The sequence below is a fragment of the Mustela lutreola genome, chromosome 15 (assembly GCF_030435805.1).
Source record: "Mustela lutreola isolate mMusLut2 chromosome 15, mMusLut2.pri, whole genome shotgun sequence".
Classification (NCBI taxonomy): Eukaryota; Metazoa; Chordata; class Mammalia; order Carnivora; family Mustelidae; genus Mustela; species Mustela lutreola.
Window position 1 is genome coordinate 19,829,493 of NC_081304.1, and position 14,769 is coordinate 19,844,261.

At 42.5% G+C, this 14,769-nt stretch overlaps 1 protein-coding gene across 7 annotated transcripts in view; it reads right to left on the bottom strand.

The window, feature by feature from the left end:
* ATP6V0A1 (ATPase H+ transporting V0 subunit a1) overlaps nucleotides 1-13,624 on the bottom strand; it is a 67,190-nt gene extending 53,566 nt beyond the window's left edge. For 6 of the 7 annotated variants that reach the window (XM_059149806.1, XM_059149805.1, XM_059149804.1 and 3 more), the window contains exons 1-2: nucleotides 11,166-11,290; nucleotides 8,784-8,947 (exon numbers count right to left, since the gene is read on the bottom strand). In XM_059149806.1, the coding sequence (XP_059005789.1) occupies nucleotides 8,784-8,900 (117 nt within the window). In that variant the 5' untranslated portion in view covers nucleotides 8,901-8,947; nucleotides 11,166-11,290. Of the gene's footprint in view, nucleotides 1-8,783; nucleotides 8,948-11,165; nucleotides 11,291-13,413 lie in introns of those variants that run through there. The other variant, XM_059149803.1, reaches the window with a different exon arrangement.
* Between the last annotated feature and the right edge of the window lie 1,145 nt (nucleotides 13,625-14,769).

A 14,769-nucleotide genomic window follows, 5' to 3' on the forward strand; every position in this document is an offset into this window, starting at 1 on the left:
AGAATGTGTGACTCCTTGGACGGGACTGGAAGAGATTATGCTGAGTGAAATAAGTCAAGCAGAGAGAGTCAATTATCATATGGTTTCACTTATTTGTGGAGCATAACAAATATCATGGAGGACAAGGGGTGTTAGAGAGGAGAAGGGAGTTGGGGTAAATTGGAAGGGGAGGTGAATCATGAGAGACTATGGACTCTGAAAAACAATCTGAGGAGTTTGAAGTGGCGGGGGGGGGGGGGTACCAGGTGGTGAGTATTATAGAGGGCACGAATTGCATGGAGCACTGGGTGTGGTGAAAAAATAATGAATACTGTTTTTCTGAAAATAAATAAATTATTTTTTTTAAAAATCTGAAGTGGAAAAAAAAAAAGAATGTGTGACTCCTGATCTCAGGGTTCATGAGTTCAAGCTCTCCGCTGGGTGTAGAGCTTACTTTAAAAAAATAATATAATAAAGAAATAAGAACATCAGGCCTGGAAGGTTTAAAAAGAGTTTCCACTAATCTTTCAAAAACTAGATTAAGCCCAAATATTTGAAAAATTATTACAAAGAGGAAAAATGAAGGAACACTCCTCAACTAGTAAATAGGACTGGCCAGTATAAACTTGATACCAGATAAGAACAGTTTGAGAAAGGACAATACAAGCCATATCACTTATCGATACAGTAAATCCTTACTCACGGTTTTAGTTACCTGCAGTCATCTTAGTCTGTGCAAGTGATCCTCCTTCTGACATACACTCAGAAAGTCAACAGTAGCCCTACACTTCGTCACCACGCCTACATCATTCACCTCACCGAGTCTCCTCACCTAAGTATTTTATGCTCACATCCTCACAAAAAGGGTGAATACAGTACAATAAGATATTTTGAGAGGGACCAAATGCACATAACTTTCATTACAGTATATGCTATAATTGTTCTATTTTATTATTATTGTGTTGGTATCTTACTGTGCCTAATTTATAAACTAAACTTTACCATAGGTATATATGTAGAGCAAGAAACAATATATGTACAGGGTTTAATACTCTCTCTGGTTTCAGGCACCCACGGTGAGACCTGGAATGTGTCCCCATGGATAAGGAGGGGGATTACTGTAGAAGAAAAAAAAAATCCTCATACAACATCAGGAAACTGACCCTCCAAATTCTTTTGAAATACACTTCATGACCAACTTGAGTTTACCCAAGTTTGCAAGGATGATTTTACATCAAAAACAAAAAATCAGGGTGCCTGGGTGGCTCAGTGGGTTAAAGCCTCTGCCTTCAGCTCAGGTCATGATCCCAGGGTCCTGGGATCGAGCCCCGCATCGGGCTCTCTGCTCAGCAGGGAGCCTGCTTACCCCTCCCCTCTCTCTCTGCCTGCCTCTCTGCCTCCTCGTGATCTCTGTCTGTCAAATAAATAAATAAAATCTTAAAAAAAACAAAAAAACAAAAAAACAAAAAATCAGCGTGCCTGGGTGGCTCAGTTGGTTAAGCGACAGCCTTTGGCTCAGGTCATGATCCTGGGGTCCCAGGATCAAGTCCCGCATCTGAGTTCCTGCTCAGCAGGGAGTCTGCTTCTCCCACTGACCTCTCTCCTCTCATGCGCGCTCTCTCTCTCAAATAAATACATAAAATCTTTTTTTTAACCCACTGAGCCACCCAGGCGCCCCTAAATACATAAAATCTTTAAAAACAAAACAAAACAAAACAAAACAAAAAATCTATACAAATGGCCAATAAGCATATGAAAAGATACTCCATATAATTAGCCATGAGGGAAATGCAAACCAAAACCACTATGAGATACAACTTCATAGCCACTAGGATGGCTATAATAAAATCTTTAATTTTTTTTTCAGATTTAATTTATTTACTTGAGAGAGAGAAAAGTGAACAAGTATGAGGTGGGGGGTGGGTACCAGAGGGAGAGGAAGAGGGAGAAGCAGACTCCCAACTGAGCAGGGACCCTGACAAAGGGCTCAATCCCAGGACCCAGAGATCATGACCTGAGCCAAAGGCAGACGCTTAACTGACTGAACCACCTAGGCACCCCTCTGATAAAATTTTTCAAATAGAAAATAACAAGTGTTGGTGAGGATGGGAAGAAGTTGGAACCCCTGTACATTGCTGGAGGAAATGTAAAGGGCTGTGGCTGTTGTCAAAAGCAGTTTGGAGGTTCCTCAAAAAGTTAAACACAGAATTACCATATAACCCAATAATTCCACCTGTAGGTATACAACCAAAAGAAATAAGAACTCAAACAAATATTGGTACACAAATGCTTGCAGCAGCATTACCGACAAGACTTAAAAACTGGAAACAACCCAAATAAGTTCACCAACTGATGAATGAATAAACACAAGTATTACACATACAATGGAATATCATACAGCCATAAGAAGGAACGAAGTCCTAATACAAGCTACAAGGTCGATGAACCTGGACAATACCACGCTAAGTGAAAGAATCAAGACACAGAAGGCAACATATCCTATGATTCCAATTATGTCCAGAATAGGGAAAGCCCTAGAGACAGAGATAGATTAAGTAGTTGGCCAGGGTATGAGAAGGGACTGCAAATGGGTACAGGGCTTCTTTTGAGGGTAATGAAATGTTCTGGAATTAGACAGTAGTGACAGTTGCACAACCCCGTGAATACACTAAAAACCAATGAATTGTACACTGTGAAATGGTGACTTTTTTTGGCTTATCTCAATTATAACAAACATAGGCAGTAGAATCAGACAGTAGAGGGGTACAGATGTGTGTACCCTGGGTAGCTATTTTCATCTATGTCATAGGTTCCTAGTGTGGAAAATGCAAATGGTGGGTTCCACTCTTCAAAAGTAGGTTCTATTTCTCCAGTGCTATGAGGAATGCCCACAGTAATAATGTAAAATGCTCAACATGCATTGATCAAAAAATGCAAACTATCCTTGTGATTTTAAGTGTTAGACAGTAAGGGACTGAACAGTAGAGAAGAAGTATGTCCAAAAGAAGAGTGGATGAGGGGACCGATGAGTCACAGAAGATTTTGAACGGGCTGAGTGAGAAAAATGTCTTATTCAATTGTCTGTCTAAAACCCAGAGTGGTATCTTTTGCAGAGAAGATAGGTAACAACTCTATAGCTCTCTCTTATATCAAAACCCTGAATTCATTTTAATATGTTGCACATTTTCACAGGAAAAATAGATACAAAAAACAAAGTACAGATACAAGCTGCAACATGGATGAACCTTGAAAACACGCCAGATGGAAGAAGCCAGTCACAAAAGACTACACAGTATATGATTCCATTGACATGAAATGTTCAGATAAGCAAATCCATAGAAACAGAAAGTAGATTAGCGGCTTTCAGGGGATGGAAGGGGGAGGGGGTATAGGGACGAAATGGGCAGTGACTATTAATGGGTTCAGGGTTTCTTGTCAGGGTAATAAAAATTTTTAAACTGTGGTGATGGGGGTTGTATAACTGTGAATATACTAAAAAATAATTGAATTATACACTTCAAATCAACAAATTATACGGTATGTGAATGATAGCTCAGTAATTCTGTTAAAAAAAGACCATAGGAAATAATCTGGATATGTAATTTACCAAATTAATAGATTAAAGGAAAAAACATGGGCGACTGGGTACCTCAAGTCAGTTGGGCGTCAGCCTTTGGCTTAGGTCATGATCCCAGGGTCCTGGGATTGAGCCCCACATTGGGCTCTCCACTCAGCAGGGAGCATGGTTCCTCCTCTCTCTCTCTGCCTGCCTCTCTGCCTACTTGTGATCTGTCTGTCAAATAAAATAAAAAATAAAATCTTGGAAAAAAAAAGAGATACAGACGGCACCGGGGGGCCTCAGTCGGTTAAGCTTCTGCCTTCAGCTCAGGTCATGATCTCAGGGTCCTGGGATCAAGTCCTACATCGGAGTGGGGGGGGGGGTCCCCTGTTCAGCAGGGAGTCTGCTTCTCCTTCTCCCTCTGTGTTCTCTCTCATTCGCATTCTGTCTCTCAAATAAATAGAATTTTAAAAAAAATGGTGGTTTGCATTTCCCACCCGGCTTAAAAAGAAAGAGAGAGAGAAAATGATCTTAGGACACTGATGATAGTGTGAAGCTGGGCTTCCCGTTACATGAGAAAAGTACACCCCTCTCACTTGGGTTTTCAGTTACATAGAGCTGAACACAATCCTAACCAGTATAAGTTTGCTGTTACTCTTCTTTAACATGTTAGTAAAGTCTTAATGTATATGGCAACATAAGCGCAAAGAATACGGATTTAAAAGGAAGAAACAGGGGCGCCTGGGTGGCTCAGTGAGTTAAGGTCTCTGCCTTCGGCTCGGGTCATGATCCCAGGGTCCTGGGATAGAGGCCCGCATCGGGCTCTCTGCTCAGCGGGGAGCCTGCTTCTCCCTCTCACTCTGCCTGCTTCTCTGCCTACTTGTGATCTCTGTGTGTCAAATTAATAAATTAAATCTTTAAAAAAAAAATTAAAAAAAGGAAGAAACAGCCTACACTCCAGTGGTGCAGTAGAAAAGATTATACCAAAGAAGCAAAATGTTAACAACTGGCGAATCTACATCAGAGTATTCAGCCTTGAAATTTTTCAAAATAAGTATTTACAGGGCGCCTGGGTGGCTCAGTGGGTTAAAGCCTCTGCCTTCAGCTCAGGTCATGATCCCAGGGTCCTGGGATAGAGGCCCGCATCAGGCTCTCTGCTCAGCTGGGAGCCTACTTCCTCCTCTCTCTCTGCCTGCTTCTCTGCCTACTTGTGATCTCCATCTATCAAATAAATAAATAAAATCTTTTAAAAAAATTAAAAAATAAAAAATTTTTTTAAAAAAATAAGTATTTACAGCAAAAAATACTGATGAGCAAAGCAGTGAATTCTGTGACAACATATACCATGAACAAAGGGAAAAGACAAGCCAAGTTATCCGTAAAGGATTAGAAAAAGATTAGCTTCCAGAATACACGAAGAACTTGTACATATTCTACAAGTCAGTAGGTAAGAGAAGCAACCCACAAGAAAAAAAGCAGATGATAGGGACTACACATTCATGGGAAATGAAACCCATTATGCCCAATAAACATAAAAAGATGCCCAGTGTACTCATCAAGAAAATGCAAATTAAAACAAAAAATAGAGCACTTCACACCCACCACGGCGGCAAACTCTTTTAAGCTTAAGCACAGACGTACTGACACAACTATAAAGTGACAGGAACTCTCAACCAGGCAACAGAAGTTTGAACAGGTTCAACACTGTCAAGAAGCCTTTGACAACACCTGACAGTTAAAGAGGCGCAGCACAGGGGCGCCTGGGTGGCTCAGTGGGTTAAAGCCTCTGCCTTCGGCTCGGGTCATGATCCCAGGATCCTGCGATGGAGCCCCGCATCAGGCTCTCTGCACGGCAGGGAGCCTGCTTCCTCCTCTCTCTCTGCCTGCCTCTCTGCCTACTTTTGATCAGCCATGCCCGTCTTAGTTAGAATCCCCGCAGCAGCAGCAAGTCCGTTACTCTACGCAGTAACACCAGAACATCATTTGCCTCTTTCATCCTCACTCTCTCACAAGTGTTCAGTGAAGTTTTCCAGAGGCTCATGGTACACGTCACAGCCAGATGACTGCCGAAGCAGACACGAGAATCCAGCTGTCTTCTATTAATTCAGACATTAAAGAGATTTTCAAAAGCGTAAAAGCAATGTCATTTTTCTATTTTTTTTCTGTTTTGGAAAATACTTATTTTTCACAAAAATGTTATTTATGATAACACATAGCAGGTTTATTATTATGATTTTTTAATAAATATGTTAAGCATATCTCATACAATAAATATTGATAGCTATAACTCACATAAAAGCTCTTTGGGGTCCTCAATCATGTTTTCAGGGTGTAAAGAGGCCCTTAGACCAAACAGTTTGAGAACCACTGCCCTGGAGAAGCAATCACAAATGTATACCAGGAGACACACAAGAATCTTCCTGCAACACTAAGAGCAAAGAACTGTCCATCAGAAGGAAAAAATGATAGACTGTGTATAAAATAACTAGATAGTCATTTAAAGAAATGAACTAGGGTGCCTAGCGTCTGCCTTCCGCTCAGGTCATGATCCTGGGGTCCTAGGTTCGAGTCCCACCTCAGGTTCCATGTTCTGGGAGAAGCCTGCTTCTCCTGCTTCCTCTGCCTCTCTCTCTCTCTCATAAATAAATAAAATCTTTTTAAAAATTAAAAATAAATGAACTAGCACTACCTGTATCACATGGCCAAATCTCACAAATAATGAATTTTAAAAGCACAGGGCTGAAAGATATATACAATATACCAAGCATATAGTTTTAAAACATCTAAAATCATACTAAAATATATGATTATTTAGTGATACACATATACACAGAAAAAGTAAAAAATAAAAACACATGGGAATGATAAAAGCAAAAACTGGGGCACATGGCTGGCTTAGCGGGTAGAGAACGCTACTCTTGGTCTCAGGGTCATGAGTTCAAGCCCCATACTGGGCACAGAGCTTACTTTAAAAAAAAAAAAAAAAAAAAAAGGAAAAATCTTCACAGAGGTTACCTCTGCAGAGGTGGGGAAAGAAATAGCATGAGGGAAAGATACACAGGAGCCTTCAATTATATGTGGAGGCTTTCAAGTATATACATCAATTACATATGTACTTGAAACACAGGTATTCATTATATTATTCCCTATAATTTTTTGTATGATTGTAATACATCATAAGCAAAGATTAAGAATGCTGAATGGATACAAAGGTGTTATGAAGGGGAAGACACCATCGGACCAAATGAAGGATTGCATATTAAAGGTGACTTCGGTTTGACTTAGGTCTCAACTCTAGAAAACTGGAAGAATACTGCTGCAATAGCTCAAATTTAGCAAGTCAGGATGAAGAAACAGTTTGGGAAAAGGTAAGGTGGTGGGATTTAGACATGCTACCAGGGGCAGCAAAGATATAAAGAGAGTTGTAAATTTATTTTTTTTTAAGATTTTTAATTTTTATTTATTTGACAGAGATCACAAGCAGGCAAAGAGAGAGAGAGGAGGAAGCAGGCTCCCCGCTGGGCAGACAGCCCGATGTGGGGCTCGATCCCAGGACTCCAGGATCATGACCCAAGCCAAAGGCATAGGCTTTAACCCACTGAGCCTCCTAGGCGCCCCGAGAGTTGTAAATTTAAAGGTAGTGTTTGGGAGCTGTCAGGGCCAAAGATACAGATTTGGGACTCACTGAATAAAGGTGGAAGATTTGAGAATGGATGAGATGATCAAAAAGGGTAATAAAGGAAAATGAGCATATAAAGAAGCTTATGAGAGAGAGCAGAGGATAAAGCTTAGGGAACAGACACAGAGGCCCGTGGTGGAGAAGATAAAAGAGAGGCTAGGGGAAGATGGCAGTGAGTCTTCAGAAAGGTCAGTGAAGGAATCAGAGTCAGACAGGAGAACATTCGAAGAAAGAAGGTTTAGGGACGCCTGGGTGGCTCAGTTGCTTAAGCAGCTGCCTTCGGCTCAGGTCATGATCCCAGTGTTCTGGGATGGAGTCCCACATCAGGCTCCTTGCTCAGCAGGGAGCCTGTTTCTCCCTCTGCCTCTGCCTGCCACTTTGTCTGCCTGTGCTCACGCTCTCTCTCTCTCTCTCTCTCTCTGACAAATAATAAAATCTTTAAAAAAAAAAAAAAAAAAGAAAGAAGGTATAAAAAGGTTCAAAGAGAATGACGAATGTGCTAGCTCACTGGATTATATTCGTATAATTTCAGTGCGCCAATTTCAGGAAGCCAATATTGATTGATCCCAACACTTTCTAACCACTCTTCTTTCACCCATTCATTCCAACAAAAGCTGACTGAGTACCTTGTATGTAGACACTAATGATACAATAATTCTCTCTGTCTTTACGGTCCTATGATCACAGTAGAAGAGAAAAACTGATCAATTACTAACACTGATGAATGTAAAATCACAACTATAATGAATGCTATCAAAGGGAGTACATGGAGCTTTGAGACTGCGTAATTAGGGAACTGTTAACTCCTTCCTCCCTTTAGCAGTGTATACTGTGCCTTCCGGAACAGAATGTAAGCCCAAGAGGACATACTTTTTTTTTTAAGATTTTATTTATTTATTTAACAGACAGAGATCACAAGTAGGAAGAGAGGCAGGCAAAGAGGGGGAAGCAGGGTCCCTGTGATGCAGGGCTTGATCCCAGGACCCTAGGATCATGACCTGAGCCAAAGGCAGAGGCTTAACCCACTGAGGCACCCAGGCACCCCAAGGGCATACTTTTTTATACTCTTATACTGTTCATTTTCTTTTGATATCTTCTCCAACTGCTCAGCATAATGCTTCAAAATAATGGGTATTTAGTATATCCTTACTTACACATCTGTAATGGGATGCATCAGATTTTGTTAAAAAAAAAAAAAAAAAGTCCTATTGTATAAAAGAGCTGTAATTTTTTTTTTTTTTAAATAACTTGCTATGGTGTTAAAGAGGCCAAAAGAAAATTATAAGCCTTGAAAAGGTTAGTTGGTGTCCTCTACCTGCACCTCAACCAATTACCTTGAGACTGCTTAGAATGATTCTCAAAGAGGGAGCTAGTAAAATCATGGAACGACTGGCACAAAATATTCTCACCTCTAGAGAGACAATTTGATATGTACATTCTACCAACAGTAACCCAGTTCTATGTTGTTTTTGCAAATAAAAAGCATAATATTCATTATAAGACAATTGGCTCTGACAACAAAAACAGAGTTGAGCGGTATTCAAGAGGCACCGCACGGCTACTTACATCACGAAACTGAACCTTTCCTAGTTCTCCTAATTCACTGACGCAACAATAAGCAGCTTCTGACTGTAGAAAAAGCTGGGCCAGCGTCATCTCCTCGCTCCGGAAGAGCTCCCCCATGGTGGCGGAAAGCACCAGTCAACGGAGTACCTGAATTTCTCTCCAACCTTAAGCAAAAGAGAAAACTGCATTACTAAAAGGAGCAAACACCACAATAGTAAGGCTCTTTTGTTTTGCATTTCATATCTTCCACCCCATGCAGACAGATCTTTAACATCCTGCTTCAAAGGATGGAAAGGAGAAATTGCAAAAGGCTGTTACTAAATCCTCTCCCACAGAATACCTAACAAAAAGCTACTTCCTTCAGTCAACATTAGGATCAAATGACAAAATTTGGGGGCATCCCAATACGTAAGAGTGTATCCAGGTTAAAAACAGGAACTGGGATTCCCAAACAGCTCTTTAAATACCCTGGGCGGGGTATTATGAGGCAGTGATGTTCATGCTGCCCCACCTTTTTTTGGCTTGTGTCAGGGAACACATGGAACAGATCTAGATTATTCTCTCATAAAGGATGTCTCCGTTGAGACTAGTTTTCTACCCTCTATTGCCCATTTCTTTTTTTTTTTTTAAAGATTTTATTTATTTATTTGACAGAGAGATCACAAGTAGGGAGAGAGGCAGGGAGAGAGAGAGGGGGAAGCAGGCCCCCTCTGAGCTGAGAGCTTGATGCTGGGCTGGATCCCAGGACCCCAAGATCATGACCTGAGCTGAAGGTAGAGGCTTAACCCACTGAGCCACCCAGGAGCCCCTCTACTGCCCATTTCTGACTGCTGGAGTCCCAGCATTACCCTAGAGCTGTAGGTACCTTAAAGGGTTTAATCTTCCAACTCCTTAGGAAACACCACTTTCTCCCTAAGGAATCTAAACACATCAGCATTATCTGAAGAAGAAAAAAAAAAGGTCGGGGGGGGGGGGCGGGGACACCTGGCTAGTTCAGCCAGTACAGCATGTGACTCTTGATCTCAGGGTCAGGAGATTATGAAGCCCCATGTTGGGTGTGGAGTTTACTTCAAAAAAAAAAAAAAAAAAAAAAAAAGAGCTGCCTTGCATATTAAGCTAAATTTCGAGTCCAGCATGACAGGAATATGTTGATAATGACAAAGCAGTTTTATCAAACCACAGAGAATAACCTGCCACTTCCATAGCTTTCAATTTCTTATCCCCACCTTCAAGATTAATTACATTCCTCCATCTGTTAAAGCTTCTCCTGCATGAGCCAATAAAGGTTTCCTTTTAGGGCTGTCTTATCCTTGCCTAGTATGAAAGACAATGGCGCTATCAGTGGTCCTGAAACTGCAATTATTTATTCTCAATCAGCTATTGTAAGGCACAGACTGTGCTCCATCTAAACTCAGCAAACCCTACAATATTTTTAGTATCATGAGGGCATCCATAAGGGTAGGTGAAACTGGCATCAAAGGAAGAGTTACTGTTCTGCAAGGCTGGAAGACATTTTGAAAAATCTGAATGACAAAACCTTTGTGCATTTGTTCAAGACAGCAACACGAAACACTCCGATATAAGCAAAGATTTCTCAAGAGATTATGTAGCATGTCTTTAAAACTGTCTATACCTGAATCACCCAAAACAGCTGTTATCAACCCTCCCACATCCTCCCCCAAACAAGAATAGAGTCCACAACCTCTAAAGCAGGTAAAATTATGCCTGATCAGCATAGTTCAGGGGCTGCCAATAATGACAGCCTCCAGAGTTGCCTCCCTCCTTCTGTTCTTTAATGATTACAAGTCTCGCTAGAACATCTCTATCCCACTGGAGCCAAACAGAAAACTAAACGATTCGGGGATGTCTTGTCACAAAACAAAATATGAATAAACAGCAATTCTGCACAAGATGAGTATAAATAAAGTGCCCGGCGCCCAGCCTCACTATTGTCATCCAGCCCTCGCCTCCTACGAGGTATTCAAATTCACCTGCTTCATTTCCTGTCTACCCAGTGAGAAAGCAGGAATTCTCTGAGCCCAGGCACACCTACCTCCCCAAGTGGCCATTAAAAGGCGGGGAGGGATCATCAAATTGGGAGCCCCTTTAAAAAGCCCCCCAAATTCTTCTGCCTCCCCAATAACCTTCTGTTCCTCCGCCTACGTCTTAAACGGGGGAAGGGTCGAGGGCCTCCAAGGAGGAGTGAACCTCCGATTCCTATGCCCCGGGGTGGGGGTGCCCGAAGAGGGGTGAACCCCCACTTCCTCTCAAAGACCTAAGATCTCTGCTAATTCCTTTGACAAGCGAGGAGACTAATTAGAATTTCCCATGCCCTTCCGAGGCTTCTCTAGACCGCGCCGTGCCTACATCCCCCCCGCTCACCTTCAGCCCCGGGCCGGGCCGCAGCCAAAGCAGCCGCCCCAGACAGAGCCCACAGCCTCAGCGGCTTGGGACATCAGCGCTCGACGTGCGTGCGTCCGCAAAGCCCGGCCCCCGCGCAGCCGCCGGCTCCGCCCCCACAATGACTTCATTGTAGTCAGCCAATGGGGGGAGGCCTGGGTCAGCAGCCGCACTGCAGAGTCGCGGGGGCGCAGGCAAGACCCTGAGTGCTGACGCCATCTTGTTCCCGGGGCTGTGACTCCCGCCCCGCGGGGCGGCGTGGCTGTGGGGGCTGCTGGTGCGGGTGCTCGAGGACCTCCACTCATATTCCCTTCAGAATCTTTTCTCCCTGCCACTTACCCTCGAGGCTGGGCTATCTGCTTGCCGATTAATTCACAACTTCCTTGAGGAAAGTCACATCAAGGAAGGGGAGACATTATGGAATGGCCTGAAAGCTGGAAGAGAGCTTATTAAAAGCGCTTACAGTCCAGTCTTCTCTACATTACACACGCACGCGTTTTCCTTATTTTACAGAGAACATTTAAGCCTTCGAGTGAGCAAGGCCTTTCTAAGATCGAAGTAGAACCTTGAACAGGGGCTCTTTCACTTAAGTATGGAAAAGCCCTTTTTAGGAAGGTGCTTGGCTAAGTCCCTTTAGCAAGCGTTCAGGGTCTGTTTTTCTCCAGTTAGTGGGGAAATCCCCCTAAGACCCTATGTAGTGACAGTACATTTTTATCTTGTTCGGTGGATTCCTGCAGGCCCGTTTGACCACGTAAGGGTTTTCTATTCCTCAAAAGTTTTTAAAGAGTAACTTTTTAAACGGCAAAAGTGGAGCATCTGGGTGGCTAAGTTGGCTAAGCGTTTGCTTTCAGAGAAGGTCACGATCCCAGGGTCCCGGGAGGGAGCCCCATGTTGGGCTCCCTGCTCCCCAGACAGCCTGTTTCTCCCTCTGCCTCCCACCCCTGCTTGTTCTCTCTCTCAAATAAATAAAATCTTAAAAACAAATCAAACCGCAAAAGTGACGCTAATGTGGGAAACAAAGGCAAAAGAAAAACTAAATTTCCTTACTGGCTACAACCCACTGACAAGTCCCTGAGACAGAGGGGCATTGCTTTAGGAACTCAGCTGCCTCGACTTTTGTTTGCTTGTTGTAGCTCCTTGCTTGTTTTAGCTCCCTCAATGTTAATACCTTGTTAAGGGCAAAAGGTAATCTCAGCTGGACCCCCAGGATCCTGTAAGTCTACTTTAACATATAAAAGTTCCTTTGGAAAATTCTTTGCTCTCTACCCCCAGAGATACATGTTGGCAATCATCCGCCAAGCATATGACCCACCAGTATACATCTGAAGGGTCTCATGACTATGGTTTTTTAGACAGTAATAAACGACTTTTTCCTAATCCCCTCAAAGGTCCTTTCAAATTCCTTAAAGACTTAACCCTATCCCTAACCCCTTCCCAACTTGGAAGTAAATAATGGGCCACTTCTCAGGACCCCAGTGCAGCTCTTTGGGTCCACAGATCCTGTCCCCATGCTTTAATAAAATCACCATTTTGCACCAAAGACATCTCAAGAATTCTTCCTGGGACATCAGCTCCAAACCCTAACATTTCCCACATCAGTGTTACCTACTATTTATAAAAACATCCTTCTCAAATACTGGTATCAACTCCATAAGGAGGAGTATGGATCCCAAATCATTTGTAGGTAACCAGAGCTGTGTCAGGAAAAACTTGGAAAACCGGTTTTTCAGGCTCGGTGGATGGTGGAACCCTATTGAGATTCAAGTGTAATGAGGGAGATACTTCAGATAAAAACTTGATGCCGATAATTTTGTCCACCCAGCAAAAACATTATCAATCCTGCTTTACCAGCCTAAACAAAATAATGAAGGATAAAAATGGACATTTTATTTAAATTTTCTATCTCCTGTTGTGAGTGAAGATATAACTTGACTCCATTACGATTTAGTTGAGAAGTAGCACCTGGAAGAAGCCTAAACCCTCCCCTTCCCTGTGATCTTAAATGTCCCCTAGCTGTCTCAACTTTTCCTGGCAGGAGAGATAGAGACCCACACTTGAAAGCCTGCCAAGTTTCAGAAAACTATTACACAATGACTACCATTTCCTTCCTCTGAGATTTAAAAACAAAACAATACACCCCCCCCCACCTTTCTTTTAAACCTCAGAGTCAACTTGCTAACCACAAATTTTTGGTACTCCAGTTTTAAGACAGGCTTTCATCTGGACTCACCTCAATCCCCTTGAACTCTGTTTTTTCATGGTTTCCTTGAAAGTATATCCTCTCAAGAGTTCATTTTCTGGCTCCTTTTATCTCCTGCCATCAATCTTTCTCCAGTGTTCAGTGTTCTCATTCCCTCCATGCTCTCTTCCTTAGCAGTCCTGCTTCTTGTCGGGTGTAAATGTCTATGTGTGGGACTCACACCGATTTTTCCATCCACCTCCCTTCTCCAAGTCTTCCAGATGGAATTTCAAACAGCCTGAATAATGCCATTCAGGCAACAAATGCTTGCTGAGGGCCTAACATGTGGCAAACATGGTACTAACTGCTGGGGATAGGAAAAATGAAATAGACCCACTTCCTATTTTACAGTTCAGTGAGAAAGTTTCAATAATTATGAGAGACAGAGATGAGTGTAATGACTCATACTTACTATGTGACAGGCACTTTTCTAAGTGCTTTATAAATATAAATTCATTTAATTTTCATAACAATACTAGAAGGAAGATACTAGTATTATTCCCATATAATACATGATATGGTGTGGGGCACCTCACTGGCTCAGTCAGTAGAGCACGCGAGTCTTGATCTCAGGGTCATGAGTTTAAGCCCCACGTTGGGTGTAGAGATCACTTAAACAAGTATTTCTTTAAAAATAAAGCAAAATCTTTTTTTTTTTTTTTAAGATTTTCTTTTTATTTATTTGATAGGGAGGGAACACAAGCTGGGGGAGCCCCATGTGGGGCTCGATCACAGGACCCCGATCATGACCTGAGCCAAAGGCAGAGGCCTAACAACTGAGCCACCCAGGCGCCCTAAGTAAAATCTTTTTTTAAAAAAATAGATGATGTGGTGAAATTGAGGCTCAATAATTTGCCCAAAGTTGCTCAGCGAGTAAAGGGTAGAGCAGGATTCAAACCCAGGCAGAATGGCCCATTTCCTGTGCTAAGTACTGCACTGTTGTACAGATTTCTAGTGTTCCTCTGTTGTACCGTCTACAGAGTGCTGTCTGAGTCCAATCTGAGTTTAATATCTATAACCTTCAGACTCTCTAAGCCCCTGTTCCCTCCTCCGTAAAGTGGGGTTAATAATGATACTTTCCTCATATGGTTAGTGGGAGGAATAAAAGGAACTTTAGTACATGTTTGGCACTCAGTCTGTATTAAAAAACTGCTAACTAGGGGTGCCTGGGTGGCTCAGTGGGAGCCTGCTTCCCCCCTGCTGCCCCGCACCCACTCTCTCTCTGCCTGCCTCTCTGCCTACTTGTGATCTCTGTCAAATAAATAAATAAAATATTTTTTAAAAATTGCTAATTATCGGGGCGCCTGGGTGGCTCAGTGGGTTGAGCCGCTGCCTTCGGTTCGGGTC